This window comes from Ranitomeya imitator, chromosome 2 (assembly GCF_032444005.1).
Source record: "Ranitomeya imitator isolate aRanImi1 chromosome 2, aRanImi1.pri, whole genome shotgun sequence".
NCBI lineage: Eukaryota > Metazoa > Chordata > Amphibia > Anura > Dendrobatidae > Ranitomeya > Ranitomeya imitator.
This window is the reverse complement of record NC_091283.1, coordinates 837,843,791-837,871,342: the sequence shown is the minus strand read 5'-3', so window position 1 is coordinate 837,871,342 and position 27,552 is coordinate 837,843,791. Positions and strand designations below refer to the sequence as shown.

Below are 27,552 nucleotides of genomic sequence, written 5' to 3'. Positions count from 1 at the left end.
GAGCAGAATTGTGTATCCCGAGAAGATCACCATCCCCACAGTGAGGCATGGTTGGGGCAGCATTGTGTATCCCCAGAAGATCACCATCCCCACAGTGAGGCATGGTCAGAGCAGCATTGTACATCCACAGAAGATCACCATCCCCACAGTGAGGCATGGTTGGGGCAGCATTGTGCATCCCCAGAAGATCACCATCCCCACAGTGAGGCATGGTGGGAGCAGCATTGTGCATCCCCAGAAGATCACCATCAGCACAGTGAGGCATGGTTGGGGCAGCATTGTACATCCCCAGAAGATCACCATCCCCACAGTGAGGCATTGTGGGAGCAGCATTGTGTATCCCCAGAAGATCACCATCCCCACAGTGAGGCATGGTTTGGGGCAGCATTGTGCATCCCCAGAAGATCACCATCCCCACAGTGAGGCATGGTTGGGGCAGCATTGTACATCCCCAGAAGATCACCATCCCCACAGTGAGGCATGGTGGGAGCAGCATTGTGCATCCCCAGAAGATCACCATCCCCTCAGTGAGGCATGGTTGGGGCAGCATTGTACATCCCCAGAAGATCACCATCCCCAGTGAGGCATGGTTGGGGCAGCATTGTACATCCCCAGAAGATCACCATCCCCACAGTGAATACATTTCAAAAACCTGACCTGCACATCCAAACATAGACTCAGTGTGAACAGGTGCTGAACCTAGAGTCGCCAACTCGTATATAGTTAAGTAAATAAGGCAGCACACTGCAGCGCAGGAACATGCAAACTTGAAAGCACGAAATTTGAACTGCATTACTGCACTAGAAATATGAAAAATGAGAGCTTTTAGCGCATAAAAATGGCCAATTTTATGTGTACCTGGTAGCCACTTTACGGCATCTCTCTTATACCAGGTCCTACGCTTGCCTTACCTCGCTGAGAATAAACGTCTCCATCTGAATGGGTACATGTGAAACCTCTTCTTAGACTAAAATTCTCTCTCTCTGTGGAGAATGGGTTTCACATGCACCCATTCAGATGGAGACGTTTATTCTCAGCGAGGTAAGGCAAGCGTAGGACCTGGTATAAGAGAGATGCTGTAAAGAGGCTACCAGGTACACATAAAATCGGCCATTTTTATGCGCTAAAAGCTCTCATTTTTCATATTTCTAGTGCAGTAATGCAGTTCAAATTTCGTGTTTTCAAGTTTGCATGTTTTAGCGCTGCAGTGTGCTGCCCTATTTACTTAACATCCCCACAGTGAGGCATGGTGGGAGCAGCATTGTGCATCCCCAGAAGATCACCATCCCCTCAGTGAGGCATGGTTGGGGCAGCATTGTGCTTTGGGGCTGTTTTTCGGCAGCTAGAACTGAGGCTTTAGTCACGGTGGAGGGGGTTATGGACAGAACAAATATCAGACAATTCTGCAACAAAAGCTTCCGGCCTCTGCTAAAAAGCTGAAGATGAGGAGGAATTTCATCATTTAGCACGACAGTGACCCCAAGTGACCTCCAAGTCTCCAAAAGAACGGCTTCTCCAGATGAAGATGGAAGTTCTGGAATGGCCCAGACCGGAATCCAAGGGGCAATCTGTGGTGGCCTGAAGAGGGCGCTGTATGCAGGGGATGCCCCCGAAATCTGACAGAGGAGGAGCCAGCAAAGACCACCAAATCTACATGTGCCGCCCTGATAGACCCCGACCCAAAAAGACTGAACACTTCCACAAACTCGCAGTGGGCTGCAGCAAAGTATTAGACAAGGGTGTGCAGATTTCTGCAATCACATTATTTTACTTCTTTAGTTTTCCTTTTCCGCTCACAAAGATTTCAGGTTGTTTCTGGATTTGTGCAGATTAAGGCGACGATAAAAGAGGGAAAAGTTCTGATCTTCTTCTTTGTAAGGCCAGTGTCACTCAGATATTTCCGGTATCGGAAGAAACCGTCCCGGAGTTGTCCGTGTGTGCATGTAGGCCATCCGTGTGCTGTCCGTGTATTGAAACAGTTTGTTTCAATTTTAACCCTATGACTTTAAAAAAAAGCACACGGATGGCACACGGACGGCATCCGTGTGCGGTACATGTTTACACGCTCCCATTGACTTTAATAGGTCCGTGTGATCCGTGCGCTCCCACGAACACTGACATGTCTCTGTGTTTTGCACACGGACACACGGTCCATGAAAACACGCTGACATGTGCAGAGACACATTCATTTTAATGTCTACGTGTGTCAGTGTCTCCAGTACATGAGGAAACTGTCAGTACACGTACCGGAGCCACTGACGTGTGAAACCGGCCTAAGATTGTTTTTCTTACATGAGATAAACCTGGGATTTTACCAGGGGTGTGTAGACTTTTTATATCCACTGCATAGCCCATGTAGATGGCTGAAAAAATATGTAACATATGTAAGTTATGGGGATCTGTGGATGACGCACTGTTATGGGGGATCTGTGGATGACGCATTGTTATGGGGGATATGTGGGTGACGCATTGTTATGGGGGATATGTGGGTGACACACTGTTATGGGGGATCTGTGGATGACGCGCTGTTATGGGGATCTGTGGATGATGCACTGTTATGGGGATCTGTGGATGATGCACTGTTATGGGGATCTGTGGATGACGCACTGTTATGGGGGATCTGTGGATGACGCTGTGTTATGGGTGATCTGTGGATGATGCACTGTTATGGGGGATCTGTGGGTGACGCACTGTTATGGGGGATCTGTGGGTGACGCTGTGTTATGGGTGATCTGTGGATGATGCACTGTTATGGGGATCTGTGGATGACCCACTGTTATGGGGATCTGTGGATGATGCACTGTTATGGGGGATCTGTGGATGACGCACTGTTATGGGTGATCTGTGGATGATGCACTGTTATGGGGATCTGTGGATGACGCACTGTTATGGGGGATCTGTGGATGATGCACTGTTATGGGGATCTGTTGTGAATTCTGTGGCAGAGCTCCCTCCTGTGGTCACAAGTGGTACTTCAGCTGATTCTCTCTGTGAGCTTCCGTTGGTGGAGGAAAGTGGTACTGCGGCTTCTGAGTTTCCTTCCTCAGGTGATGTGGTGAAGTCGTTAGGTGCTGCTCTATTTAACTCCACCTAGTGCTTTGCTCCTGGCCTCCAGTCAATGTTCTAGTATTGGACCTGTTTCCTCCTGGATCGTTCCTGTGGCCTGCTGCTCTGCATAGCTAAGTTCTGCTTTGCTATTTTGTTTGCTGTTTTTTTCTGTCCAGCTTGTCTATTTGTTTTTTCTTGCCTGCTGGAAGCTCTGGGACGCAGAGGGTGTACCTCCGTGCCGTTAGTTCGGTACGGAGGGTCTTTTTGCCCCCTTTGCGTGGTTGTTTGTAGGGTTTTGTGTTGACCGCAAAGTTACCTTTCCTATCCTCGCTCTGTTAAGAAAGTCGGGCCTCACTTTGCTAAATCTATTTCATCTCTACGTTTGTCTTTTCATCTTAACTCACAGTCATTATATGTGGGGGGCTGCCTTTTCCTTTGGGGTATTTCTCTGAGGCAAGATAGGCTTATTTTCTATCTTCAGGCTAGCTAGTTTCTCAGGCCGTGCCGAGTTGCATAGGGAGCGTTAGGCGCAATCCACGGCTGCCTCTAGTTGTGTTTCGAGAGGATCAGGGATTGCGGTTTACAGAGTTTCCACGTCTCAGAGCTCGTTCTATGATTTTGGGTTATTGTCAGATCAATGTATGTGCTCTGACTTCTATGTCCATTGTGGTACTGAATTACCTCAGCATAACAGGGATCTGTGGTCCTGTGAATATGGGTATAAAAAAAAAACAATTGAAATTGCAAAAAAAAAGAAAATATCTGGCAGGAAGGAGTTTAAAGGGACTCGGTCACCTGAATTTGGAGGGAACAATTTTCAGCCATAGAGGCGGGGTTTTCGGGTGTTTGTGAAGGCATGTTCTACGGAGGACAGAGAATGAACTTCAATCCAATATTGCAGCCAGCATGCAGCCAGCGGGTAAGGAAAGGGTGAATCAAACACCCGAAAACCCCGCCCCTATGGCTGAAAATTGTTCCCTCCAAATTCAGGTGACAGAGACCCTTTAAGGTCCGGTGTTGCGGAGCCCTGTACAATCTTTGTGCTCAGTTGCAGTTCCACAGTGTGACACTAGATGGCAGGGTATCCTCCTCTCTCCTCCGCACTGGTTGCTGATTGGCCAGCTTTTCTTCATTTCTTTTTTCTGCGTTTATTTATGAGGTTTTTCACATTTTTTTTCCTTTTATTGACCCCAGTTACTAATGCAGATTTAGGCTGCCTTCACACTATCAGTATTTGGTCAGTATTTTACATCAGTATTTGTATCCAAAACCAGGAGTGGAACAACTAGAGGAAAAGTATAATAGAAACATCTGCACCACTTCTGCATTTATCACCCACTCCTGGTTACAAATACTGATGTAAAATACTGACCAAATACTGCTAGTGTGACGGCAGCCTAATCCCTCGCTTGCCGCCATGATTCCCCCGATCGCCGTCCTCTTCGCCTCGGGCGCGGCCGTGATTAATATTTGTCGGTGGTCACTACCGTGTGGAGTTTCCTGAGCACAAAAATAGCCGAGAAAGGGCAAATGTTGTTATTATTTGTGACCCTGAGGCTCTAGAGGCAGGAAGCCGGGAGGAAACGAGGGAGGCGACCGGCGGCCGTGTAAACCGGAGTGATAAGAGGGGCCGCGCCGAAGTTCATGGAGGAAGAGGATGGTCCTGGTCTGTGTCCAGAGGTCACTGCAGGCAAAGACCCCACAGTATTATATGTGCACGGTATGGCCCCATTATCTTGTGTGCACAGTATGGCCCTATTATCATGTGTGCACGGTATGGCCCTATTATCATGTGTGCACGGTATGGCCCTATTATCATGTGTGCACGGTATGGCCCTATTATCATGTGTGCACGGTATGGCCCTATTATCATGTGTGCACGGTATGGCCCTATTATCATGTGTGCACGGTATGGCCCTATTATCATGTGTGCACGGTATGGCCCTATTATCATGTGTGCACGGTATGGCCCTATTATCATGTGTGCACGGTATGGCCCTATTATCATGTGTGCACGGTATAGCCCTATTATCATGTGTGCACGGTATGGCCCTATTATCATGTGTGCACGGTATGGCCCTATTATCATGTGTGCACGGTATGGCCCTATTATCATGTGTGCACGGTATGGCCCTATTATGTGTGCACAGTATGGCCCTATTATCATGTGTGCACGGTATGGCCCTATTATCATGTGTGCACGGTATGGCCCTATTATCATGTGTGCACGGTATGGCCCTATTATCATGTGTGCACGGTATGGCCCTATTATGTGTGCACAGTATGGCCCTATTATCATGTGTGCACGGTATGGCCCTATTATGTGTGCACGGTATGGCCCTATTATCATGTGTGCACGGTATGGCCCTATTATCATGTGTGCACGGTATGGCCCCATTATCTTGTGTGCACGGTATGGCCCTATTATCATGTGTGCACGGTATGTCCCTATTATCATGTGTGCACGGTATGTCCCTATTATCATGTGTGCACGGTATGGCCCTATTATCTTGTGTGTACGGTACGGCCCTATTATCTTGTGTGCACAGTATGTCCCTATTATCATGTGTGCACGGTATGGCTCCATTATCATGTGTGCACGGTATGTCCCTATTATCATGTGTGCACATTATGGCCCTATTATCATGTGTGCACGGTACGGCCCTATTATCTTGTGTGTACGGTACGGCCCTATTATCTTGTGTGCACGGTATGGCCCTATTAGCGCATGTGCACGGTATGGCCCCATTATCTTGTGTGCACGGTATGTCCCTATTATCATGTGTGCACGGTATGTCCCTATTATCATGTGTGCACGGTATGGCCCTATTATCATGTGTGCACGGTATGGCCCTATTATCATGTGTGCAAGGTATGGCCCTATTATTGTGTGCGCACGGTATGGACCTATTATCATGTCATCATGTGTGCACAGTTTGGCCCTATTATCTTGTGTGCACGGTATGGCCCTATTAGCGCATGTGCACGGTATGGCCCTATTATCTTGTGTGTACGGTATGTCCCTATTATCATGTGTGCACGGTATGGCCCTATTATCATGTGTGCACAGTATGGCCCTATTATCTTGTGTGCACGGTATGGCCCTATTATCGTGTGTGCACGGTATGTCCCTATTATCATGTGTGCACAGTATGGCCCTATTATCATGTGTGCACGGTATGGCCCTATTATCATGTGTGCACAGTATGGCCCTATTATCATGTGTGCACGGTATGGCCCTATTATCATGTGTGCACGGTATGGCCCTATTATCATGTGTGCACGGTATGGCCCTATTATCATGTGTGCACGGTATGGCCCTATTATCATGTGTGCACGGTATGGCCCTATTATCATGTGTGCACGGTATGGCCCTATTATCATGTGTGCACGGTATGGCCCTATTATCATGTGTGCACGGTATGGCCCTATTATGTGTGCACAGTATGGCCCTATTATCATGTGTGCACGGTATGGCCCTATTATGTGTGCACGGTATGGCCCTATTATCATGTGTGCACGGTATGGCCCTATTATCATGTGTGCACGGTATGGCCCCATTATCTTGTGTGCACGGTATGGCCCTATTATCATGTGTGCACGGTATGTCCCTATTATCATGTGTGCACGGTATGGCCCTATTATCATGTGTGCACGGTATGGCCCTATTATCATGTGTGCAAGGTATGGCCCTATTATTGTGTGCGCACGGTATGGACCTATTATCATGTCATCATGTGTGCACAGTTTGGCCCTATTATCTTGTGTGCACGGTATGGCCCTATTAGCGCATGTGCACGGTATGGCCCTATTATCTTGTGTGTACGGTATGTCCCTATTATCATGTGTGCACGGTATGGCCCTATTATCATGTGTGCACAGTATGGCCCTATTATCTTGTGTGCACGGTATGGCCCTATTATCGTGTGTGCACGGTATGGCCCTATTATCATGTGTGCACGGTATGGCCCTATTATCATGTGTGCACGGTATGGCCCTATTATCATGTGTGCACGGTATGGCCCTATTATCATGTGTGCACGGTATGGCCCTATTATCATGTGTGCACGGTATGGCCCTATTATCATGTGTGCACGGTATGGCCCTATTATCATGTGTGCACGGTATGGCCCTATTATCATGTGTGCACAGTATGGCCCTATTATCATGTGTGCACGGTATGGCCCTATTATGTGTGCACAGTATGGCCCTATTATCATGTGTGCACGGTATGGCCCTATTATGTGTGCACGGTATGGCCCTATTATCATGTGTGCACGGTATGGCCCTATTATCATGTGTGCACGGTATGGCCCCATTATCTTGTGTGCACGGTATGGCCCTATTATCATGTGTGCACGGTATGTCCCTATTATCATGTGTGCACGGTATGGCCCTATTATCTTGTGTGTACGGTACGGCCCTATTATCTTGTGTGCACGGTATGGCCCCATTATCTTGTGTGCACGGTATGTCCCTATTATCATGTGTGCACGGTATGGCTCCATTATCATGTGTGCACGGTATGTCCCTATTATCATGTGTGCACGGTATGGCTCCATTATCATGTGTGCACAGTATGTCCCTATTATCATGTGTGCACATTATGGCCCTATTATCATGTGTGCACGGTATGTCCCTATTATCATGTGTGCACGGTATGGCCCTATTATGTGTGCACAGTATGACCCTATTATCATGTGTGCACGGTATGGCCCTATTATGTGTGCACGGTATGGCCCTATTATCATGTGTGCACGGTATGGCCCTATTATCATGTGTGCACGGTATGGCCCCATTATCTTGTGTGCACGGTATGGCCCTATTATCATGTGTGCACGGTATGTCCCTATTATCATGTGTGCACGGTATGGCCCTATTATCTTGTGTGTACGGTACGGCCCTATTATCTTGTGTGCACGGTATGGCCCCATTATCTTGTGTGCACGGTATGTCCCTATTATCATGTGTGCACGGTATGGCTCCATTATCATGTGTGCACGGTATGTCCCTATTATCATGTGTGCCCATTATGGCCCTATTATCATGTGTGCACGGTATGTCCCTATTATCATGTGTGCACGGTACGGCCCTATTATCTTGTGTGTACGGTACGGCCCTATTATCTTGTGTGCACGGTATGGCCCTATTAGCGCATGTGCACGGTATGGCCCCATTATCTTGTGTGCACGGTATGTCCCTATTATCATGTGTGCACGGTATGTCCCTATTATCATGTGTGCACGGTATGTCCCTATTATCATGTGTGCACGGTATGGCCCTATTATCATGTGTGCACGGTATGGCCCCATTATCATGTGTGCACAGTATGTCCCTATTATCATGTGTGCACGGTATGTCCCTATTATCATGTGTGCACGGTATGTCCCTATTATCATGTGTGCACGGTATGGCCCTATTATCATGTGTGCACGGTATGGCCCTATTATCATGTGTGCAAGGCATGGCCCTATTATTGTGTGCGCACGGTATGGACCTATTATCATGTCATCATGTGTGCACAGTTTGGCCCTATTATCTTGTGTGCACGGTATGTCCCTATTATCATGTGTGCACGGTATGGCCCTATTATCATGTGTGCACAGTATGGCCCTATTATCTTGTGTGCACGGTATGGCCCTATTATCATGTCATCATGTGTGCACAGTTTGGCCCTATTATCTTGTGTGCACGGTATGGCCCTATTATCATGTCATCATGTGTGCACAGTTTGGCCCTATTATCTTGTGTGCACGGTATGGCCCTATTATCATGTGTGTACGGTATGTCCCTATTATCATGTGTGCACGGTATGGCCCTATTATCATGTGTGCACAGTATGGCCCTATTATCTTGTGTGCACGGTATGGCCCTATTATCTTGTGTGTACGGTATGTCCCTATTATCTTGTGTGCACGGTATGGCCCTATTAGCGCATGTGCACGGTATGGCCCTATTATCTTGTGTGTACGGTATGTCCCTATTATCATGTGTGCACGGTATGGCCCTATTATCATGTGTGCACAGTATGGCCCTATTATCTTGTGTGCACGGTATGGCCCTATTATCGTGTGTGCACGGTATGGCCCTATTATCATGTGTGCACGGTATGGCCCTATTATCATGTGTGCACAGTATGGCCCTATTATCTTGTGTGCACGGTATGGCCCTATTATCGTGTGTGCACGGTATGGCCCTATTATCGTGTGTGCACGGTATGGACCTATTATCATGTCATCATGTGTGCACAGTATAGCCCTATTATCTTGTGTTATTGTATGGACCTATTATCTTGTGTGCACGGTATGGACCTATTATCTTGTGTGCACGGTATGGCCCTATTATCGTGTGTGCACGGTATGGCCCTATTATCGTGTGTGCACGGTATGGACCTATTATCATGTCATCATGTGTGCACAGTATAGCCCTATTATCTTGTGTTATTGTATGGACCTATTATCTTGTGTGCACGGTATGGACCTATTATCATGTGTGCACGGTATGGCCCTATTATGTGTGCACGGTATGGCCCTATTATCATGTGTGCACGGTATGGCCCTATTATCATGTGTGCACGGTATGGCCCCATTATCTTGTGTGCACGGTATGGCCCTATTATCATGTGTGCACGGTATGTCCCTATTATCATGTGTGCACGGTATGGCCCTATTATCTTGTGTGTACGGTACGGCCCTATTATCTTGTGTGCACGGTATGGCCCCATTATCTTGTGTGCACGGTATGTCCCTATTATCATGTGTGCACGGTATGGCTCCATTATCATGTGTGCACGGTATGTCCCTATTATCATGTGTGCACGGTATGGCTCCATTATCATGTGTGCACAGTATGTCCCTATTATCATGTGTGCACATTATGGCCCTATTATCATGTGTGCACGGTATGTCCCTATTATCATGTGTGCACGGTATGGCCCTATTATGTGTGCACAGTATGACCCTATTATCATGTGTGCACGGTATGGCCCTATTATGTGTGCACGGTATGGCCCTATTATCATGTGTGCACGGTATGGCCCTATTATCATGTGTGCACGGTATGGCCCCATTATCTTGTGTGCACGGTATGGCCCTATTATCATGTGTGCACGGTATGTCCCTATTATCATGTGTGCACGGTATGGCCCTATTATCTTGTGTGTACGGTACGGCCCTATTATCTTGTGTGCACGGTATGGCCCCATTATCTTGTGTGCACGGTATGTCCCTATTATCATGTGTGCACGGTATGGCTCCATTATCATGTGTGCACGGTATGTCCCTATTATCATGTGTGCCCATTATGGCCCTATTATCATGTGTGCACGGTATGTCCCTATTATCATGTGTGCACGGTACGGCCCTATTATCTTGTGTGTACGGTACGGCCCTATTATCTTGTGTGCACGGTATGGCCCTATTAGCGCATGTGCACGGTATGGCCCCATTATCTTGTGTGCACGGTATGTCCCTATTATCATGTGTGCACGGTATGTCCCTATTATCATGTGTGCACGGTATGTCCCTATTATCATGTGTGCACGGTATGGCCCTATTATCATGTGTGCACGGTATGGCCCCATTATCATGTGTGCACAGTATGTCCCTATTATCATGTGTGCACGGTATGTCCCTATTATCATGTGTGCACGGTATGTCCCTATTATCATGTGTGCACGGTATGGCCCTATTATCATGTGTGCACGGTATGGCCCTATTATCATGTGTGCAAGGTATGGCCCTATTATTGTGTGCGCACGGTATGGACCTATTATCATGTCATCATGTGTGCACAGTTTGGCCCTATTATCTTGTGTGCACGGTATGTCCCTATTATCATGTGTGCACGGTATGGCCCTATTATCATGTGTGCACAGTATGGCCCTATTATCTTGTGTGCACGGTATGGCCCTATTATCATGTCATCATGTGTGCACAGTTTGGCCCTATTATCTTGTGTGCACGGTATGGCCCTATTATCATGTCATCATGTGTGCACAGTTTGGCCCTATTATCTTGTGTGCACGGTATGGCCCTATTATCATGTGTGTACGGTATGTCCCTATTATCATGTGTGCACGGTATGGCCCTATTATCATGTGTGCACAGTATGGCCCTATTATCTTGTGTGCACGGTATGGCCCTATTATCTTGTGTGTACGGTATGTCCCTATTATCTTGTGTGCACGGTATGGCCCTATTAGCGCATGTGCACGGTATGGCCCTATTATCTTGTGTGTACGGTATGTCCCTATTATCATGTGTGCACGGTATGGCCCTATTATCATGTGTGCACAGTATGGCCCTATTATCTTGTGTGCACGGTATGGCCCTATTATCGTGTGTGCACGGTATGGCCCTATTATCATGTGTGCACGGTATGGCCCTATTATCATGTGTGCACAGTATGGCCCTATTATCTTGTGTGCACGGTATGGCCCTATTATCGTGTGTGCACGGTATGGCCCTATTATCGTGTGTGCACGGTATGGACCTATTATCATGTCATCATGTGTGCACAGTATAGCCCTATTATCTTGTGTTATTGTATGGACCTATTATCTTGTGTGCACGGTATGGACCTATTATCTTGTGTGCACGGTATGGCCCTATTAGTGCATGTACACAATGTAGCCCTATTATCTTGTGTGCACGGTATGGCCCTATTATCATGTGTGCACGGTATGACCCTTTTATTGTGTGTGCACGGTATGGACCTATTATCATGTCATCATGTGTGCACAGTATAGCCTTATTATCTTGTGTGTACGGTATGGACCTATTATCTTGTGTGCACGGTATGGACCTATTAGCGCATGTGCACGGTATAGCCCTATTATCTTGTGTGCACGGTATGGCCCTATTATCTTGTGTGCACGGTATGGCCCTATTAGCGCATGTGCACGATATGGCCCTATTAGCGCATGTGCACGATATGGCCCTATTATCTTGTGTGCACGGTATGGACCTATTATCTTGTGTGCACGGTATGGACCTATTATCTTGTGTGCACGGTATCGCCCTATTATCTTGTGTGCAAGGTATGACCCTATTATTGTGTGTGCACTGTATGGACCTATTATCATGTCATCATGTGTGCACAGTATAGCCTTATTATCTTGTGTGCACGGTATGAACCTATTATTTTGTGTGCACGGTATTATTATTATTATTTATTATTATAGCACCATTTATTCCATGGCGCTTTACATGTGAGGAGGGGTGTACATAATAAAACAAGTACAATAATCTTGAACAATACAAGTCATAACTGGTACAGGAGGAATGAGGACCCTGCCCGCGAGGGCTCACAATCTACAAGGGATGGGTGAGGATACAGGAGGAATGAGGACCCTGCCCGCGAGGGCTCACAGTCTACAAGGGATGGGTGAGGATACAGTAGGAGAGAGGACCCTGCCCGCGAGGGCTCACAATCTACAAGAGATGGGTGAGGATACAGGAGGAGAGAGGACCCTGCCCGCGAGGGCTCACAGTCTACAAGGGATGGGTGAGGATACAGGAGGAGAGAGGACCCTGCCCGCGAGGGCTCACAATCTACAAGGGATGGGTGAGAATACAGGAGGAGAGAGGACCCTGCCCGCGAGGGCTCACAATCTACAAGGGATGGGTGAGAATACAGGAGGAGAGAGGACCCTGCCCGCGAGGGCTCACAATCTACAAGGGATGGGTGAGGATACAGGAGGAGAGAGGACCCTGCCCGCGAGGGCTCACAATCTACAAGGGATGGGTGAGGATACAGTAGGAGAGAGGACCCTGCCCACGAGGGCTCACAATCTACAAGGGATGGGTGAGGATACAGTAGGAGAGAGGACCCTGCCCGCGAGGGCTCACAATCTACAAGGGATGGGTGAGAATACAGGAGGAGAGAGGACCCTGCCCGCGAGGGCTCACAATCTACAAGGGATGGGTGAGAATACAGGAGGAGAGAGGACCCTGCCCGCGAGGGCTCACAATCTACAAGGGATGGGTGAGGATACAGGAGGAGAGAGGACCCTGCCCGCGAGGGCTCACAATCTACAAGGGATGGGTGAGGATACAGGAGGAATGAGGACCCTGCCCGCGAGGGCTCACAATCTACAAGGGATGGGTGAGGATACAGGAGGAATGAGGACCCTGCCCGCGAGGGCTCACAATCTACAAGGGATGGGTGAGGATACAGGAGGAGAGAGGACCCTGCCCGCGAGGGCTCACAATCTACAAGGGATGGGTGAGGATACAGTAGGAGAGAGGACCCTGCCCGCGAGGGCTCACAATCTACAAGGGATGGGTGAGGATACAGTAGGAGAGAGGACCCTGCCCGCGAGGGCTCACAATCTACAAGGGATGGGTGAGAATACAGGAGGAGAGAGGACCCTGCCCGCGAGGGCTCACAATCTACAAGGGATGGGTGAGAATACAGGAGGAGAGAGGACCCTGCCCGCGAGGGCTCACAATCTACAAGGGATGGGTGAGGATACAGGAGGAGAGAGGACCCTGCCCGCGAGGGCTCACAATCTACAAGGGATGGGTGAGGATACAGGAGGAATGAGGACCCTGCCCGCGAGGGCTCACAATCTACAAGGGATGGGTGAGGATACAGGAGGAGAGAGGACCCTGCCCGCGAGGGCTCACAATCTACAAGGGATGGGTGAGGATACAGGAGGTGAGGGTAGAGCTGGTCATGCAGCGGTTTGGTCGATCGTTGGTTACTGCAGGTTGTAGGCTTGTCGGGAGAGGTGGGTCTTCAGGTTCTTTTTGAAGGTTTCGATGGTAGGTGAGAGTCTGATGTGTTGTGGTAGAGGGTTCCAGAGTAGGGGTGATGCGCGAGAGAAATCTTGTATACGATTGTGGGATGAGGAGATAAGAGGGGAGTAGAGTAGGAGATCTTGTGAGGATCGGAGGTTGCGTGCAGGTAAGTACCGGGAGACGAGGTCACAGATGTATGGAGGAGACAGGTTGTGGATGGCTTTGTACGTCATGGTTAGGGTTTTGTAGTGGAGTCTCTGGGTAATGGGGAGCCAGTGAAGGGACTGACAGAGGGGAGAGGCCGGGGAATAGCGGGGGGACAGGTGGATTAGTCGGGCAGCAGAGTTTAGAATAGATTGGAGGGGTGCGAGAGTGTTAGAGGGGAGGCCACAGAGCAGGAGGTTACAGTAGTCGAGGCGAGAGATGATGAGGGCATGGACTAGCGTTTTTGCAGATTCTTGGTTGAGGAATGAACGGATTCGTGAAATATTTTTGAGTTGGAGTCGGCAGGAAGTGGAAAGGGCTTGGATATGTGGTTTGAAAGAGAGATCAGTGTCAAGGATTACCCCGAGGCAGCGAGCTTGTGGGACTGGGGAGAGTGGGCAGCCATTTACTGTAATGGATAGGTTCGTTGGGGGGGTCGCGTGAGATGGGGGAAAGATGATGAATTCTGTGTTGTCCATGTTAAGTTTTAGAAATCTAGCGGAGAAGAAGGATGAAATAGTGGACAGACATTGAGGGACTCTGGTTAGTAGGGTGGTGATATCTGGTCCAGAGATGTAGATCTGTGTGTCATCAGCATAGAGGTGATACTGAAAGCCATGAGATTCTATGAGCTGTCCCAGGCCAAAGGTGTAAATGGAGAAGAGCAGGGGCCCTAGGACTGAACCTTGCGGGACTCTGACAGATAGGGGGCGAGGTGAGGAGGTGGTGTGTGAGTGGGAGACGCTGAATGTCTGGTCAGTTAGGTATGATGAGATCCAGGATAGGGCCAAGTCTGCGATGCCAAGGGATGAGAGGGTCTGTAATAATAGGGAATGGTCCACTGTGTCAAAGGCAGAGCCCTAAATTATCATGTGTGCTCGGTATAGCAGTATTTTACGTATAAGATATGGCCCTATTACGTGTCCATGGTATAGCAATATTTTTATGTGTCCACAGTATAGCAGTATTGTGTCCACGGTATGGCACTATTATTAGGTGTTCATGGTACGGCTCTTCAATGTGTGCAATGTATGGTTCTGTTATATATACAGTGTGCTGTTATGTGCACTGTGTGGTATCCGCTGTGCGCAGTGTGCGGCACTATTCTATAAGCACTGACTGATTCTATTATATGGGCACATGATGATGTGGATACAGTGCGGCACAATTATGAAGCACCGTATGATACTATTATACAGGAACTGCAGAAGATTCATGAGCTCATGGAATGGCGCTATTATGTATGGAGAGATTGAAACCAGTTATTGGACCCCAGTGGTGGATCCCTCTGCTCCGCCACTTGTCGTTGGGCGCTGTATGGCAGCATTATGTGTGCACACTAATGCAGTATGGTAGGCTCTTGTTATGTGCTCACTTCATAGTTCTGCTATATAGACACTTTATGACCCTGTTATATGGACACCGTGGGAATTTGATGTGCTCGTCACATTGCAGTATATTAGCACTGTAAATATAGTAGCACAGTAAAAAGTATGTATTGTTCCGAAGTACTGAACATGCTCCTATGTGCGCACTGTATGACAGTGTTATGTGAGCGCTCTGTATGACAGTATTATGTGAGTGCACTGTATGACAGTATTATGTAGGTGCACTGTATGACAGTATTATGTGAGTGCACTGTATGACAGCGGTATGTGAGCACACTGTATGACAGTGTTATGTGAGCACACTGTATGACAGTATTATGTGAGTGCACTGTATGACAGCGGTATGTGAGCACACTGTATGACAGTGTTATGTGAGCACACTGTATGACAGTATTATGTGAGCGCACTGTATGACACGGGTATGTGAGCGCACTGTATGACAGTATTATGTGAGCGCGCTGTATGACAGTATTATGTTAGTGCACTGTATGACAATCTTATGAGAGCGCACTGTATGACAGTGTTATGTGAGCACACTGTATGACAGTATTATATAAGCGCACTGTATGACACGGTTATGTGAGCGCACTGTATGACAGTATTATGTGAGCGCACTGTATGACAGTATTATATGAGCGCACTGTATGACACGGTTATGTGAGCGCACTGTATGACAGTATTATGTGAGCGCACTGTATGACAGTATTATGTGAGCGCGCTGTATGACAGTATTATGTGAGTGCACTGTATGACAGCGGTATGTGAGCACACTGTATGACAGCGTTATGTGAGTGCACTGTATGACAGCGTTATGTGAGCGCACTATATGACAGCGTTATGTGAGCGCACTGTATGACAGTATTATGTGAGCGCACTGTATGACAGTATTATGTGAGCGCACTGTATGACCGGTATGTGAGCGCACTGTATGACAGCGTTATGTGAGCGCACTGTATGACAGTATTATGTGAGTTCACTGTATGACAGTGTTATGTGAGCGCGCTGTATGACAGTATTATCTGAGCGCACTGCATGACAGCAGTATGTGAGCGCACTGTATGACAGTGTTGTGTGAGTGCACTGTATGACAGCGTTATGTGAGTGCACTGTATGACAGTATTATGTGAGCGCACTGTATGACAGTATTATGTGAGCGCACTGTATGACAGCGGTATGTGAGCGCACTGTATGACAGCGTTATGTGAGCGCATTGTATGACAGTGTTATGTGAGCGCACTGTATGACTGTATTATGTGAGCGCACTGTATGACAGCGGTATGTGAGCGCACTGTATGACAGCGTTGTGTGAGCGCACTGTATGACAGTGTTATGTGAGCGCACTGTATGACAGTATTATGTGAGTTCACTGTATGACAGTGTTATGTGAGCGCGCTGTATGACAGTATTATGTGAGCGCACTGTATGACAGTATTATGTAGGTGCACTGTATGACAGTGTTATGCGAGCGCACTCTATGACAGTGTTATGTGAGCGCACTGTATGACAGTGTTATGTGAGTGCACTGTATGACAGCGGTATGTGAGCGCACTGTATGACAGTATTATGAGAGCGCACTGTATGACAGTATTATGTGAGCGCACTGTATGACAGTATTATGTAGGTGCACTGTATGACAGTGTTATGTGAGCGCACTGTATGACAGCGGTATGTGAGCGCACTGTATGACAGTATTATGTGAGCGCACTGTATGACAGTATTATGTGAGCGCACTGTATGACAGTATTATGTGAGCGCACTGTATGACAGTATTATGTGAGCGCACTGTATGACAGTATTATGTGAGCGCACTGTATGACAGCGTTATGTGAGTGCACTGTGTGGCAGCGTTATGTGAGCGCAGCATGATGCTGCTGTGTGGGCACTGTACAGCCCTATGTTATAGACATTTAATGGCATTGTTATCATGGCATTATGTAGCTGGGTTTGGTTTAAACAGCGTATGGCGGTGTTATTTAGCACTGGATGGGGCTGTGACTCCATTATTGGGGCAGTAATATTACATTTTCCCTCCTTGTTGTTATAATACAGATGATGCTGTGTCCTCCCTCCTCCAGGTGGCGCTGTCCATATGAAATATTATAAAGCCATATGACTGGTGAATACAACAGCGCCACCTGGAGGGGGTTAGTACAAGAAAGAATATAACCAGCACCACCTAAAGGAAGAGTGGGGTACTGCAAGTTAAAAAAAAAAAAAAAAGAGTAGTTTTGAAGCCTGGACCGGATCATTGAGGAAATGATCGCACTCAGTGGGCAGAATATACGTACAGTACAGACCAAAAGTTTGGACACACCTCCTCATTTAAAGATTTTTCTGTATTTTCATGACTATGAAAATTCTATATTCACACTGAAGGCATCAAACTATGAATTAACATATGTGGAATTATATACTTAACAAAAAAGTGTGAAACAACTGAAATTATGTCTTATATTCTAGGTTCTTCAAAGTAGCCACCTTTTGCTTTGATGACTGCTTTGCACACTCTTGGCATTCTCTTGATGAGCTTCAAGAGGTAGTCACCGGGAATGATCTTCCAACAATCTTGAAGGAGTTCCCAGAGATGCTTAGCACTTGTTGGCCCTTTTGCCTTCACTCTGCGTCCAGCTCACCCCAAACCATCTCGATTGGGTTCAGGTCTGGTGACTGTGGAGGCCAGGTCATCTGGCGTAGCCCCCCATCACTCTCCTTCTTGGTCAAATAGCCCTTACACAGCCTGGAGGTGTTTGGGGTCATTGTCCTGTTGAAAAATAAATGATGGTCCAACTAAACGCAAACCGGATGGAATAGCATGAAGCTGCAAGATGCTGTGGTAGCCATGCTGGTTCAGTATGTCTTCAATTTTGAATAAGTCCCCAACAGTGTCACCAGCAAAGCCCCCCACACCATCACACCTCCTCCTCCATCCTTCACGGTGGGAGCCAGGCATGTAGAGTCCATCCGTTCACCTTTTCTGCATCGCACAAAGACACGGTGGTTGGAACCAAAGATCTCAAATTTGGACTCATCAGACCAAAGCACAGATTTCCACTGGTCTAATGTCCATTCCTTGTGTTCTTTAGCCCAAACAAGTCTCTTCTGCTTGTTGCCTGTCCTTAGCAGTGGTTTCCTAGCAGCTATTTTACCATGAAGGCCTGCTGCACAAAGTCTCCTCTTAACAGTTGTTGTAGAGATGTGTCTGCTGCTAGAACTCTGTGTGGCATTGACCTGGTCTCTAATCTGAGCTGCTGTTAACCTGCGATTTCTGAGGCTGGTGACTCGGATAAACTTATCCTCAGAAGCAGAGGTGACTCTTGGTCTTCCTTTCCTGGGACGGTCCTCATGTGAGCCAGGTTCTTTGTAGCGCTTGATGGTTTTTGCCACTGCACTTGGGGACACTTTCAACGTTTTCCCAATTTTTCGGACTGACTGACCTTCATTTCTTAAAGTTATGATGGCCACTCGTTTTTCTTTACTTAGCTGCTTTTTTCTTGCCATAATACAAATACTAACAGTCTATTCAGTAGGACTATCAGCTGTGTATCCACCAGACTTCTGCACAACACAACTGATGGCCCCAACCCCATTTATAAGGCAAGAAATCCCACTTATTAAACCTGACAGGGCACACGTGTGAAGTGAAGACCATTCCCGGTGACTACCTCTTGAAGGTCATCAAGAGAATGCCAAGAGTGTGCAAAGCAATCATCAAAGCAAAATGTGGCTACTTTGAAGAACCTAGAATATAAGACATAATTTCAGTTGTTTCACACTTTTTTGTTAAGTATATAATTCCACATGTGTTAATTCATAGTTTTGATGCCTTCAGTGTGAATGTACAATTTTCATAGTCATGAAAATACAGAAAAATCTTTACATGAGAAGGTGTGTCCAAACTTTTGGTCTGCACTGTATGTATACATGAATGTCTGCGATTGGGGGGGACGCAGCGGCGGCCGCACACATCCATATAAGCTGGTGGCATCGCTGGTACATGAGCCGCATTCCTGACGTGTCTGTGATAACATAACGCAGATACGCGCCCTCCGTCCTGACCGCTGCGGGGGGGGGGGGGGCACATATTTATACAATCTGCCTTCCTGTACAGAGACATGGATATACACAGACGGTTCCTGTATACACGCCGTGCGCGCAGGAATCGGTCACATGTGCAGCGTTTAACCATTTCCGTGCCGTCTCATCAGCCAGTGACCCCATAATACACAGCTCTTTAACCCCTTCATCTCTGGGCAGTTTTTCTAGTTTTGCGCTTTATTTTATTTATTTTTTTCCTCCCCTTCTTTAAGAGATGGAACTTTTTTTTTTTTTTTTCCCCCGTTCATTTTACCATATAACGTATCGGAAAATGGAATTAAAAAAAAAAAAAATTCCACATGCGGCGACATTAACGCACTTCAGCCAGCGTTGGGCGGCGTTATAAAGTTTTGTAGATTTTAATTTAAAAAAAAAAAAATTATATATATTTTTTTTTTACTTTATTTTTCAGTTTCCCCTGAGGAATTGAACCTGCGATCGAAAAATATATTCTCCTATGAAGTCTTTATGGGACGGCCAAGATGGCGGAGACGAGCCTTCGGCACCCCGCGATTGTGTCGTGGCGGCATCGGTAACCGGTCAGTGATTAACAGTGGCATCTAAATGGTTAAAGAGTTGTGATCGGGGCTCAGAAGCGGGTGTCAGTTGTGTGACCCGGCCCCTGCGCTTGCTCCATACCCCTGCACCCAACTCTTGTGTCCTGCGTAGGGAATGGAGTTTTACCTAAGATTGTCATCAATATCAGATCAATGGCGGGCTCCCCCCGATCAGCTGATTGAGGGGCCGCAGTGCTCCGGAACTGACACAGCGCCGCACATTGTGCAGTGGCCATGACTGGTACTGCAGCTCCCTCTCTCGTAGGAATGAATGGGAGACGGCTGCTGTACCATACATGGCCACTACACAGCGTAGGATACAACTGCAGCAAACCCTCAGCTGTGAACAGTACGAGGCGTGCGCAGGTTTTTAGCTCTTGGGCGTAAGTCAGCATGATTTTCTTCACCGGCAGCAAGCAGAGATCTTAAAATTTCTATCAAGTTGAGACTCGACATTAGAAAGGAGCAGACCTTTTCCTGCTATGACGTTTTCGGCTTTTCTTACACGTGACCCATATCATAGAAGGTGTATATGTAAAGCGCCGTGGAATAAATGGCGCTATAATAATAAATAATAATATATGTTCTAGTGACTCCCGAACTGCTGCCTGCGGGACTCTGACTACAGGCTCAGAGAGGGAGCTAGAACCGTAGTCACCGACCATGCGCAAATGTAATAAAAGGCGTACTGTGTCTTTAAATCTGGGGCACAGGGTTGGCTCGTTAACCCTTCCTCTCCCAGCAGTGCAGAATTCCCATCATTGGGCAGAGCAGACAAAGCCGCGGTCTGTGCGGACACATAATACAGATGTGGACGTTAGCGCTCTGTCTTTAAGGTGGCGCCGGGGAGACGGTCACCGCCGCTCTACAGCATGGCCGTGCGCGGCTTAGAAGGGCGGCATAGCGCCGCGTCGTGTGTGGCGCCGTACACCCGGCCTCGCTCTTTCCAGTCGTTATTATTCGTTCCGTTACTTTTTTTCCTAAAACTAGCGACATCCGCAACAATGTTGCAATTAACGATTGTTCTCTAATTTACTCTCCAGGTTCCATTTCTCATTATAGAAGTCCTCCGGGCACTGAAGGGTTAACCCTTAAGGCCGCAGTCCTCCCATTTCTAGGACTTAGGGAGCTTTGATGCCTGAACCTCCCCGCTCCACCTTAAGAGTGCAAAAAAAAAACAGTTGAGCAAGTTCTTTTTTTTTTTTTTCTTCTTCTTGTTCTATGTGTCAGTGATGACATTCAGGAAATCGTGAGACAGAAACGAGAAGGAGAAGCTCAAGAGCAGAAGGGAACCCGGAGACTGAGGGGCCACAGCCTCCCCCAGGGCCCGGACCCCCGAGATTAAAGATGGACTAAGCTGCGATCCCGGAGAGAAGTAAGTTTCCAAGCGTCCAGCTTCATCTTATTAACTTTTCTAAAAATAACTGTTGAGCAAGCGGGAATATGAGCAGGCGAGACATCTTATGTTAAAGGGGCAGTCGCAAAAAACGTAATGGAAAATGCACAAAATACACGGAGGGAACGTGGGGATGTTGGACCTCATTTATTCTAAACATCCCTAAAGGGGAAAAATTCCATCAAGGCAGCCATTGATGACGAGTCCCGTATAATGCAGGGGTTAAAGTTCACAGACATAAGGGCGCTGCATAGACTATGGCACTGATGCCGCCACCTGCAGCCGCTATCCGGGGCATCACATGAATAATGCACAAGGCAGAACGTGGCCCCCCGTGCACGGATTAGTAGCGTGAGATGCCCACGTTGGGGCCTGATGCTCTTCCTGTGGTTACATGGCAGGTGATACCGTCTCCTCCCTCATGTGTTTTCCCCATTGATGAGCACCTGAATGTAATGTAGAGGTGTTTATATCATTCGGTATTGCTCCCTGTTATCAGCCAAAGGCTCCCTCCAATGCATCTTCCCAGGGGAGGACACCAAAAAAGAGGTAATGTGCGGCAATATCCAGCGGCCAATGTCAGGGCGCAAATTTTACAACCGGTCACTACTGTGACTCCACAACTAGTTACACTTACACCAGCCCCTGTGACATCACAGCCCGAGTATAAGACCCTGTGACATCACAGCCCGAGTATAAGACCCTGTGACATCACAGCCTGAGTATAAGCCCCTGTGACATCACAGCCTGAGTATAAGCCCCTGTGACATCACAGCCCGAGTATAAGCCCCTGTGACATCACAGCCTGAGTATAAGCCCCTGTGACATCACAGCCCGAGTATAAGCCCCTTGTGACATCACAGCCCGAGTATAAGCCCCTGTGACATCACAGCCCGAGTATAAGCCCCTTGTGACATCACAGCCCGAGTATAAGCCCCTGTGACATCACAGCCCGAGTATAAGCCCCTGTGACATCACAGCCCGAGTATAAGCCCCTTGTGACATCACAGCCCGAGTATAAGCCCCTCTGACATCACAGCCCAAGTATAAGCCCCGTGACATCACAACCCGAGTATAAGCCCCTTGTGACATCACAGCTTGAGTATAAGCCCCTTGTGACATCACAGCTTGAGTATAAGCCCCTGTGACATCACAATCCGAGTATAAGCCCCTGACATCACAGCCCGAGTATAAGGCCCTGTGACATCACAGCCCGAGTATAAGGCCCTGTGACATCACAGCCCGATTATAAGCCCCTGTGACATCACAGCCCGAGTATAAGCCCCGTGACATCACAACCCGAGTATAAGCCCCTGTGACATCACAGCCCGAGTATAAGCCCCTGTGACATCACAGCCCGAGTATAAGCCACTCTGACATCACAGCCCGAGTATAAGCCCCTGTGACATCACAGCCCGAGTATAAGCCCCTTGTGACATCACAGCCCGAGTATAAGCCCCTGTGACATCACAGCCCGAGTATAAGCCCCTGTGACATCACAGCCCGAGTATAAGCCCCTGTGACATCACAGCCCGAGTATAAGCCCCTTGTGACATCACAGCCCGAGTATAAGCCCCTGTGACATCACAGCCCGAGTATAAGCCCCTGTGACATCACAGCCCGAGTATAAGCCCCTGTGACATCACAGCCCGAGTATAAGCCCCTTGTGACATCACAGCCCGAGTATAAGCCCCTTGTGACATCACAGCTTGAGTAAAAGCCCCTGTGACATCACAGCCCGAGTATAAGCCCCTGTGACATCACAGCCCGAGTATAAGCCACTCTGACATCACAGCCCGAGTATAAGCCCCTTGTGACATCACAGCTTGAGTAAAAGCCCCTGTGACATCACAGCCCGAGTATAAGCCCCTGTGACATCACAGCCCGAGTATAAGCCCCGTGACATCACAGCTTGAGTATAAGACCCTGTGACATCACAGCCCGAGTATAAGCCCCGTGACATCACAACCCGAGTATAAGCCCCTGTGACATCACAGCCCGAGTATAAGCCCCTGTGACATCACAGCCCGAGTATAAGCCCCTGTGACATCACAGCCCGAGTATAAGCCCCGTGACATCACAGCTTGAGTATAAGACCCTGTGACATCACAGCCCGAGTATAAGCCCCGTGACATCACAACCCGAGTATAAGCCCCTTGTGACATCACAGCCCGAGTATAAGCCCCTTGTGACATCACAGCCCGAGTATAAGCCCCTCTGACATCACAGCCCAAGTATAAGCCCCGTGACATCACAACCCGAGTATAAGCCCCTTGTGACATCACAGCCTGAGTATAAGCCCCTTGTGACATCACAGCTTGAGTATAAGCCCCTGTGACATCACAATCCGAGTATAAGCCCCTGACATCACAGCCCGAGTATAAGGCCCTGTGACATCACAGCCCGATTATAAGCCCCTGTGACATCACAGCCCGAGTATAAGCCCCGTGACATCACAACCCGAGTATAAGCCCCTGTGACATCACAGCCCGAGTATAAGCCCCTGTGACATCACAGCCCGAGTATAAGCCCCGTGACATCACAGCTTGAGTATAAGACCCTGTGACATCACAGCCCGAGTATAAGCCCCTGTGACATCACAGCCCGAGTATAAGCCCCGTGACATCACAATCCGAGTATAAGCCCCATGACATCACAACCCGAGTATAAGCCCCTTGTGACATCACAGCTTGAGTAAAAGCCCCTGTGACATCACAGCCCGAGTATAAGCCCCTGTGACATCACAGCCCGAGTATAAGCCCCGTGACATCACAACCCGAGTATAAGCCCCTTGTGACATCACAGCTTGAGTATAAGCCCACAGCATCTCGCATGAAGGAAGCACAATGATGTCACACAAGGTCACTCAGACACGAGCAGCAGAAGGAAGGGCAGGGTGACTGCAGGCGTCGGCCATAGACAATCTCTGCTGACAGTCTGTGAATGGAAACATTTCTGGCTACACTGGAGGAATGAGATCCCCATTTGTTACAATGTATCAGTGCAGAGAATTCTCTGTGAGCTAAACACAGCACCAGCTCTGGTCTGTGCCCCGGACTCCGCACTGATTGCTGGCACCTAAACTGACACATTGTGACAAACTACACACAACTGGTACTTCCCCTTTAAGGTTACCGTTGCTTTTAAGAGTGGAGGATGTTTGGGGTCAGTATTTGTATCATATGAATGAGACCTCACACTGATTTCCCGTGTCCTGCCTGTGGATTATCTCAGGAAGGAAGGAAAGTGAGGAGCGTAAGTAATGACGCCGCGCTAATAACGCCGCCATGGTGTCACTACTGGTTCTTATACAGGGGAGGAGAGAGGAGAGGCTGCCGGACGGAGGAGAGGGTCTGCCGGCCAGAGAGATGACTGTTAGGGGATGTCACAGTGATGGTCCTGTGTGACCAGGAGAAGTCCCACCCTCGGGACCCCCAGGATCGGCAGAGCACGGGGGCAGCGGCACCCGGGGGAGCACCATGTGTGACTGTGCTGGTACCGCAGCTCCTCCATGTTCGGTCCCAGCCACATGAATGGACCGAGCTGCAGCACCAGGCCCAGGCGCACTCACTGACATCACTGTGCCGTAAGCTTATGCAATGGAAAACTCCTTTAAATGTCATAGAATCATAGAATGTTATAGTTGGAAGGGACCTCCTAGGTCATCTGGTCCAACCCTCTGCTCAATGCAGGAGTCACTAAATCATCCCAGACAGATGTCTGTCCAGGTCATTGGTCAGCGTTGCCCCACTGCTCTGTCCATCAGTCATGTCTAATAGGCCCGGGCCACACTGAGACTTGTAGTGCTACTGATCTAAAGTACATTGCATTGTATGTGGTCTGTCCATCCGTGCGGTGCCAACTTGGGACCCTTTAAGTCTTTTTACAGGTCCTTTCTACATCTGTTTATCATTACTTTTTTTAAGCACTTTATACCCATCCTCCAACTGCTCGACGCCCCCAGGTTACACCCGTCCTCCACCTGTTCGACCCCAAGTTACACCCATCCTCCATCTGCTCGACCCCCAGGTTACACCCGTCCTCCACCTGCTCGACCCCCAGTTACACCCATCCTCCACCTGCTCGACCCCGAGGTTACACCCGTCCTCCACCTGCTCGACCCCCAGGTTACACCCATCCTCCACCTGCTCGACCCCCAGGTTACACCCATCCTCCACCTGCTCGACCCCCAGGTTACACCCGTCCTCCACCTGCTCGACCCCAGGTTACACCCGTCCTCCACCTGCTCGACCCCCTGTTACACCCGTCCTCCACCTGCTCGATCCACAGTTACACCCATCCTCCACCTGCTCGACCCCCAGGTTACACCCATCCTCCACCTGCTCGACCCCCAGGTTACACCCGTCCTCCACCTGCTCGACCCCCAGTTACACCCGTCCTCCACCTGCTCGACCCCGAGGTTACACCCGTCCTCCACCTGCTCGACCCCCAGGTTACACCCATCCTCCACCTGCTCGACCCCCAGGTTACACCCGTCCTCCACCTGCTCGACCCCAGGTTACACCCGTCCTCCACCTGCTCGATCCACAGTTACACCCGTCCTCCACCTGCTCGACCCCCAGGTTACACCCGTCCTCCACCTGCTCGATCCACAGTTACACCCGTCCTCCACCTGCTCGACCCCCAGGTTACACCCGTCCTCCACCTGCTCGACCCCAGGTTACACCCGTCCTCCACCTGCTCGACCCCCTGGTACACCCGTCCTCCACCTGCTCGATCCACAGTTGCACCCGTCCTCCACCTGCTCGACCCCCAGGTTACACCCATCCTCCACCTGCTCGACCCCCAGGTTACACCCGTCCTCCACCTGCTCGACCCCCAGTTACACCCGTCCTCCACCTGCTCGACCCCGAGGTTACACCCGTCCTCCACCTGCTCGACCCCCAGGTTACACCCATCCTCCACCTGCTCGACCCCCAGGTTACACCCGTCCTCCACCTGCTCGACCCCAGGTTACACCCGTCCTCCACCTGCTCGATCCACAGTTACACCCGTCCTCCACCTGCTCGACCCCCAGGTTACACCCGTCCTCCACCTGCTCGACCCCCAGGTTACACCCATCCTCCACCTGCTCGACCCCCAGGTTACACCCGTCCTCCACCTGCTCGACCCCCAGTTACACCCGTCCTCCACCTGCTCGACCCCGAGGTTACACCCGTCCTCCACCTGCTCGACCCCCAGGTTACACCCATCCTCCACCTGCTCGACCCCCAGGTTACACCCGTCCTCCACCTGCTCGACCCCAGGTTACACCCGTCCTCCACCTGCTCGATCCACAGTTACACCCGTCCTCCACCTGCTCGACCCCCAGGTTACACCCGTCCTCCACCTGCTCGATCCACAGTTACACCCATCCTCCACCTGCTCGACCCCAGGTTACACCCGTCCTCCACCTGCTCGACCCCCAGGTTACACCCATCCTCCACCTGCTCGACCCCGAGGTTACACCCGTCCTACACCTGCTCGACCCCCAGGTTACACCCATCCTCCACCTGCTCGACCCCCAACTTACACCCGTACTCCACCTGCTCATCCCCCAGGTTACACCCGTCCTCCACCTGCTCGACCCCATTTTACACCCCCGTCCTCCACCTGCTCGACCCCCAGGTTACACCCGTCCTCAACCTGCTCGACCCCCGGGTTACACCCGTTCTCCACCTGCTCGACCCCAGGTTACACCCGTCTTCCACCTGCTCGACCCCAAGTTACACCCGTCTTCCACCTGCTCGACCCCCAGGTTACACCCGTCCTCCACCTGCTCGACCCCAGGTTACACCCATCCCCCACGTGCTCGACCCCAGGTTACACCCATCCTCCACCTGCTCAACCCCCGGGTTACACCCGTTCTCCACCTGCTCGACCCCCAGGTTACACCCGTCCTCCACCAGTTCGACCCCCCAGGTTACACCCGTCCTCCACCTGCTCAACCCCCGGGTTACACCCGTCCTCCACCTGCTCGACCCCCAGGTTACACCCGTCCTCCACCTGCTCGACCCCCCAGGTTACACCCGTCCTCCACCTGCCTCACAATGGCTTCCAAAAGGCTGCATACAATTAAATGGGAATCCGTCACCAGACTTTTGCTGAGAGCAGCATGA

At 49.4% G+C, this 27,552-nt stretch overlaps 2 protein-coding genes across 2 annotated transcripts in view; both read left to right on the top strand.

The window, feature by feature from the left end:
* ITPRIP (inositol 1,4,5-trisphosphate receptor interacting protein) overlaps positions 1-27,552 on the top strand; it is a 70,234-nt gene that overhangs the window by 15,182 nt on the left and 27,500 nt on the right. Inside the window, exons 3-4 of the mRNA XM_069754242.1 lie at positions 19,893-20,019; positions 21,268-21,412. The gene's annotated coding sequence lies outside the window, so the exon portion shown is untranslated. The remainder of the gene's footprint in view (positions 1-19,892; positions 20,020-21,267; positions 21,413-27,552) is intronic.
* Positions 372-27,552, top strand: LOC138666870 (uncharacterized). Its single transcript, XM_069755049.1, has 2 exons — positions 372-527; positions 25,360-27,552. The coding sequence occupies exons 1-2, from the start codon at positions 372-374 to the stop codon at positions 27,550-27,552; spliced, it is 2,349 nt and encodes a 782-aa protein (XP_069611150.1).

Coding starts and splice junctions, on each gene's coding strand:
- LOC138666870 (XM_069755049.1), top strand. CDS start 372: ATGGTTTGGGGCAGCATTGTGCATCCCCAGAAGATCACCATCCCCACA. Junction 528..25,359: donor AGAAGATCACCATCCCCTCA/GTGAGGCATGGT, acceptor ACTTTTTTTAAG/CACTTTATACCCATCCTCCA.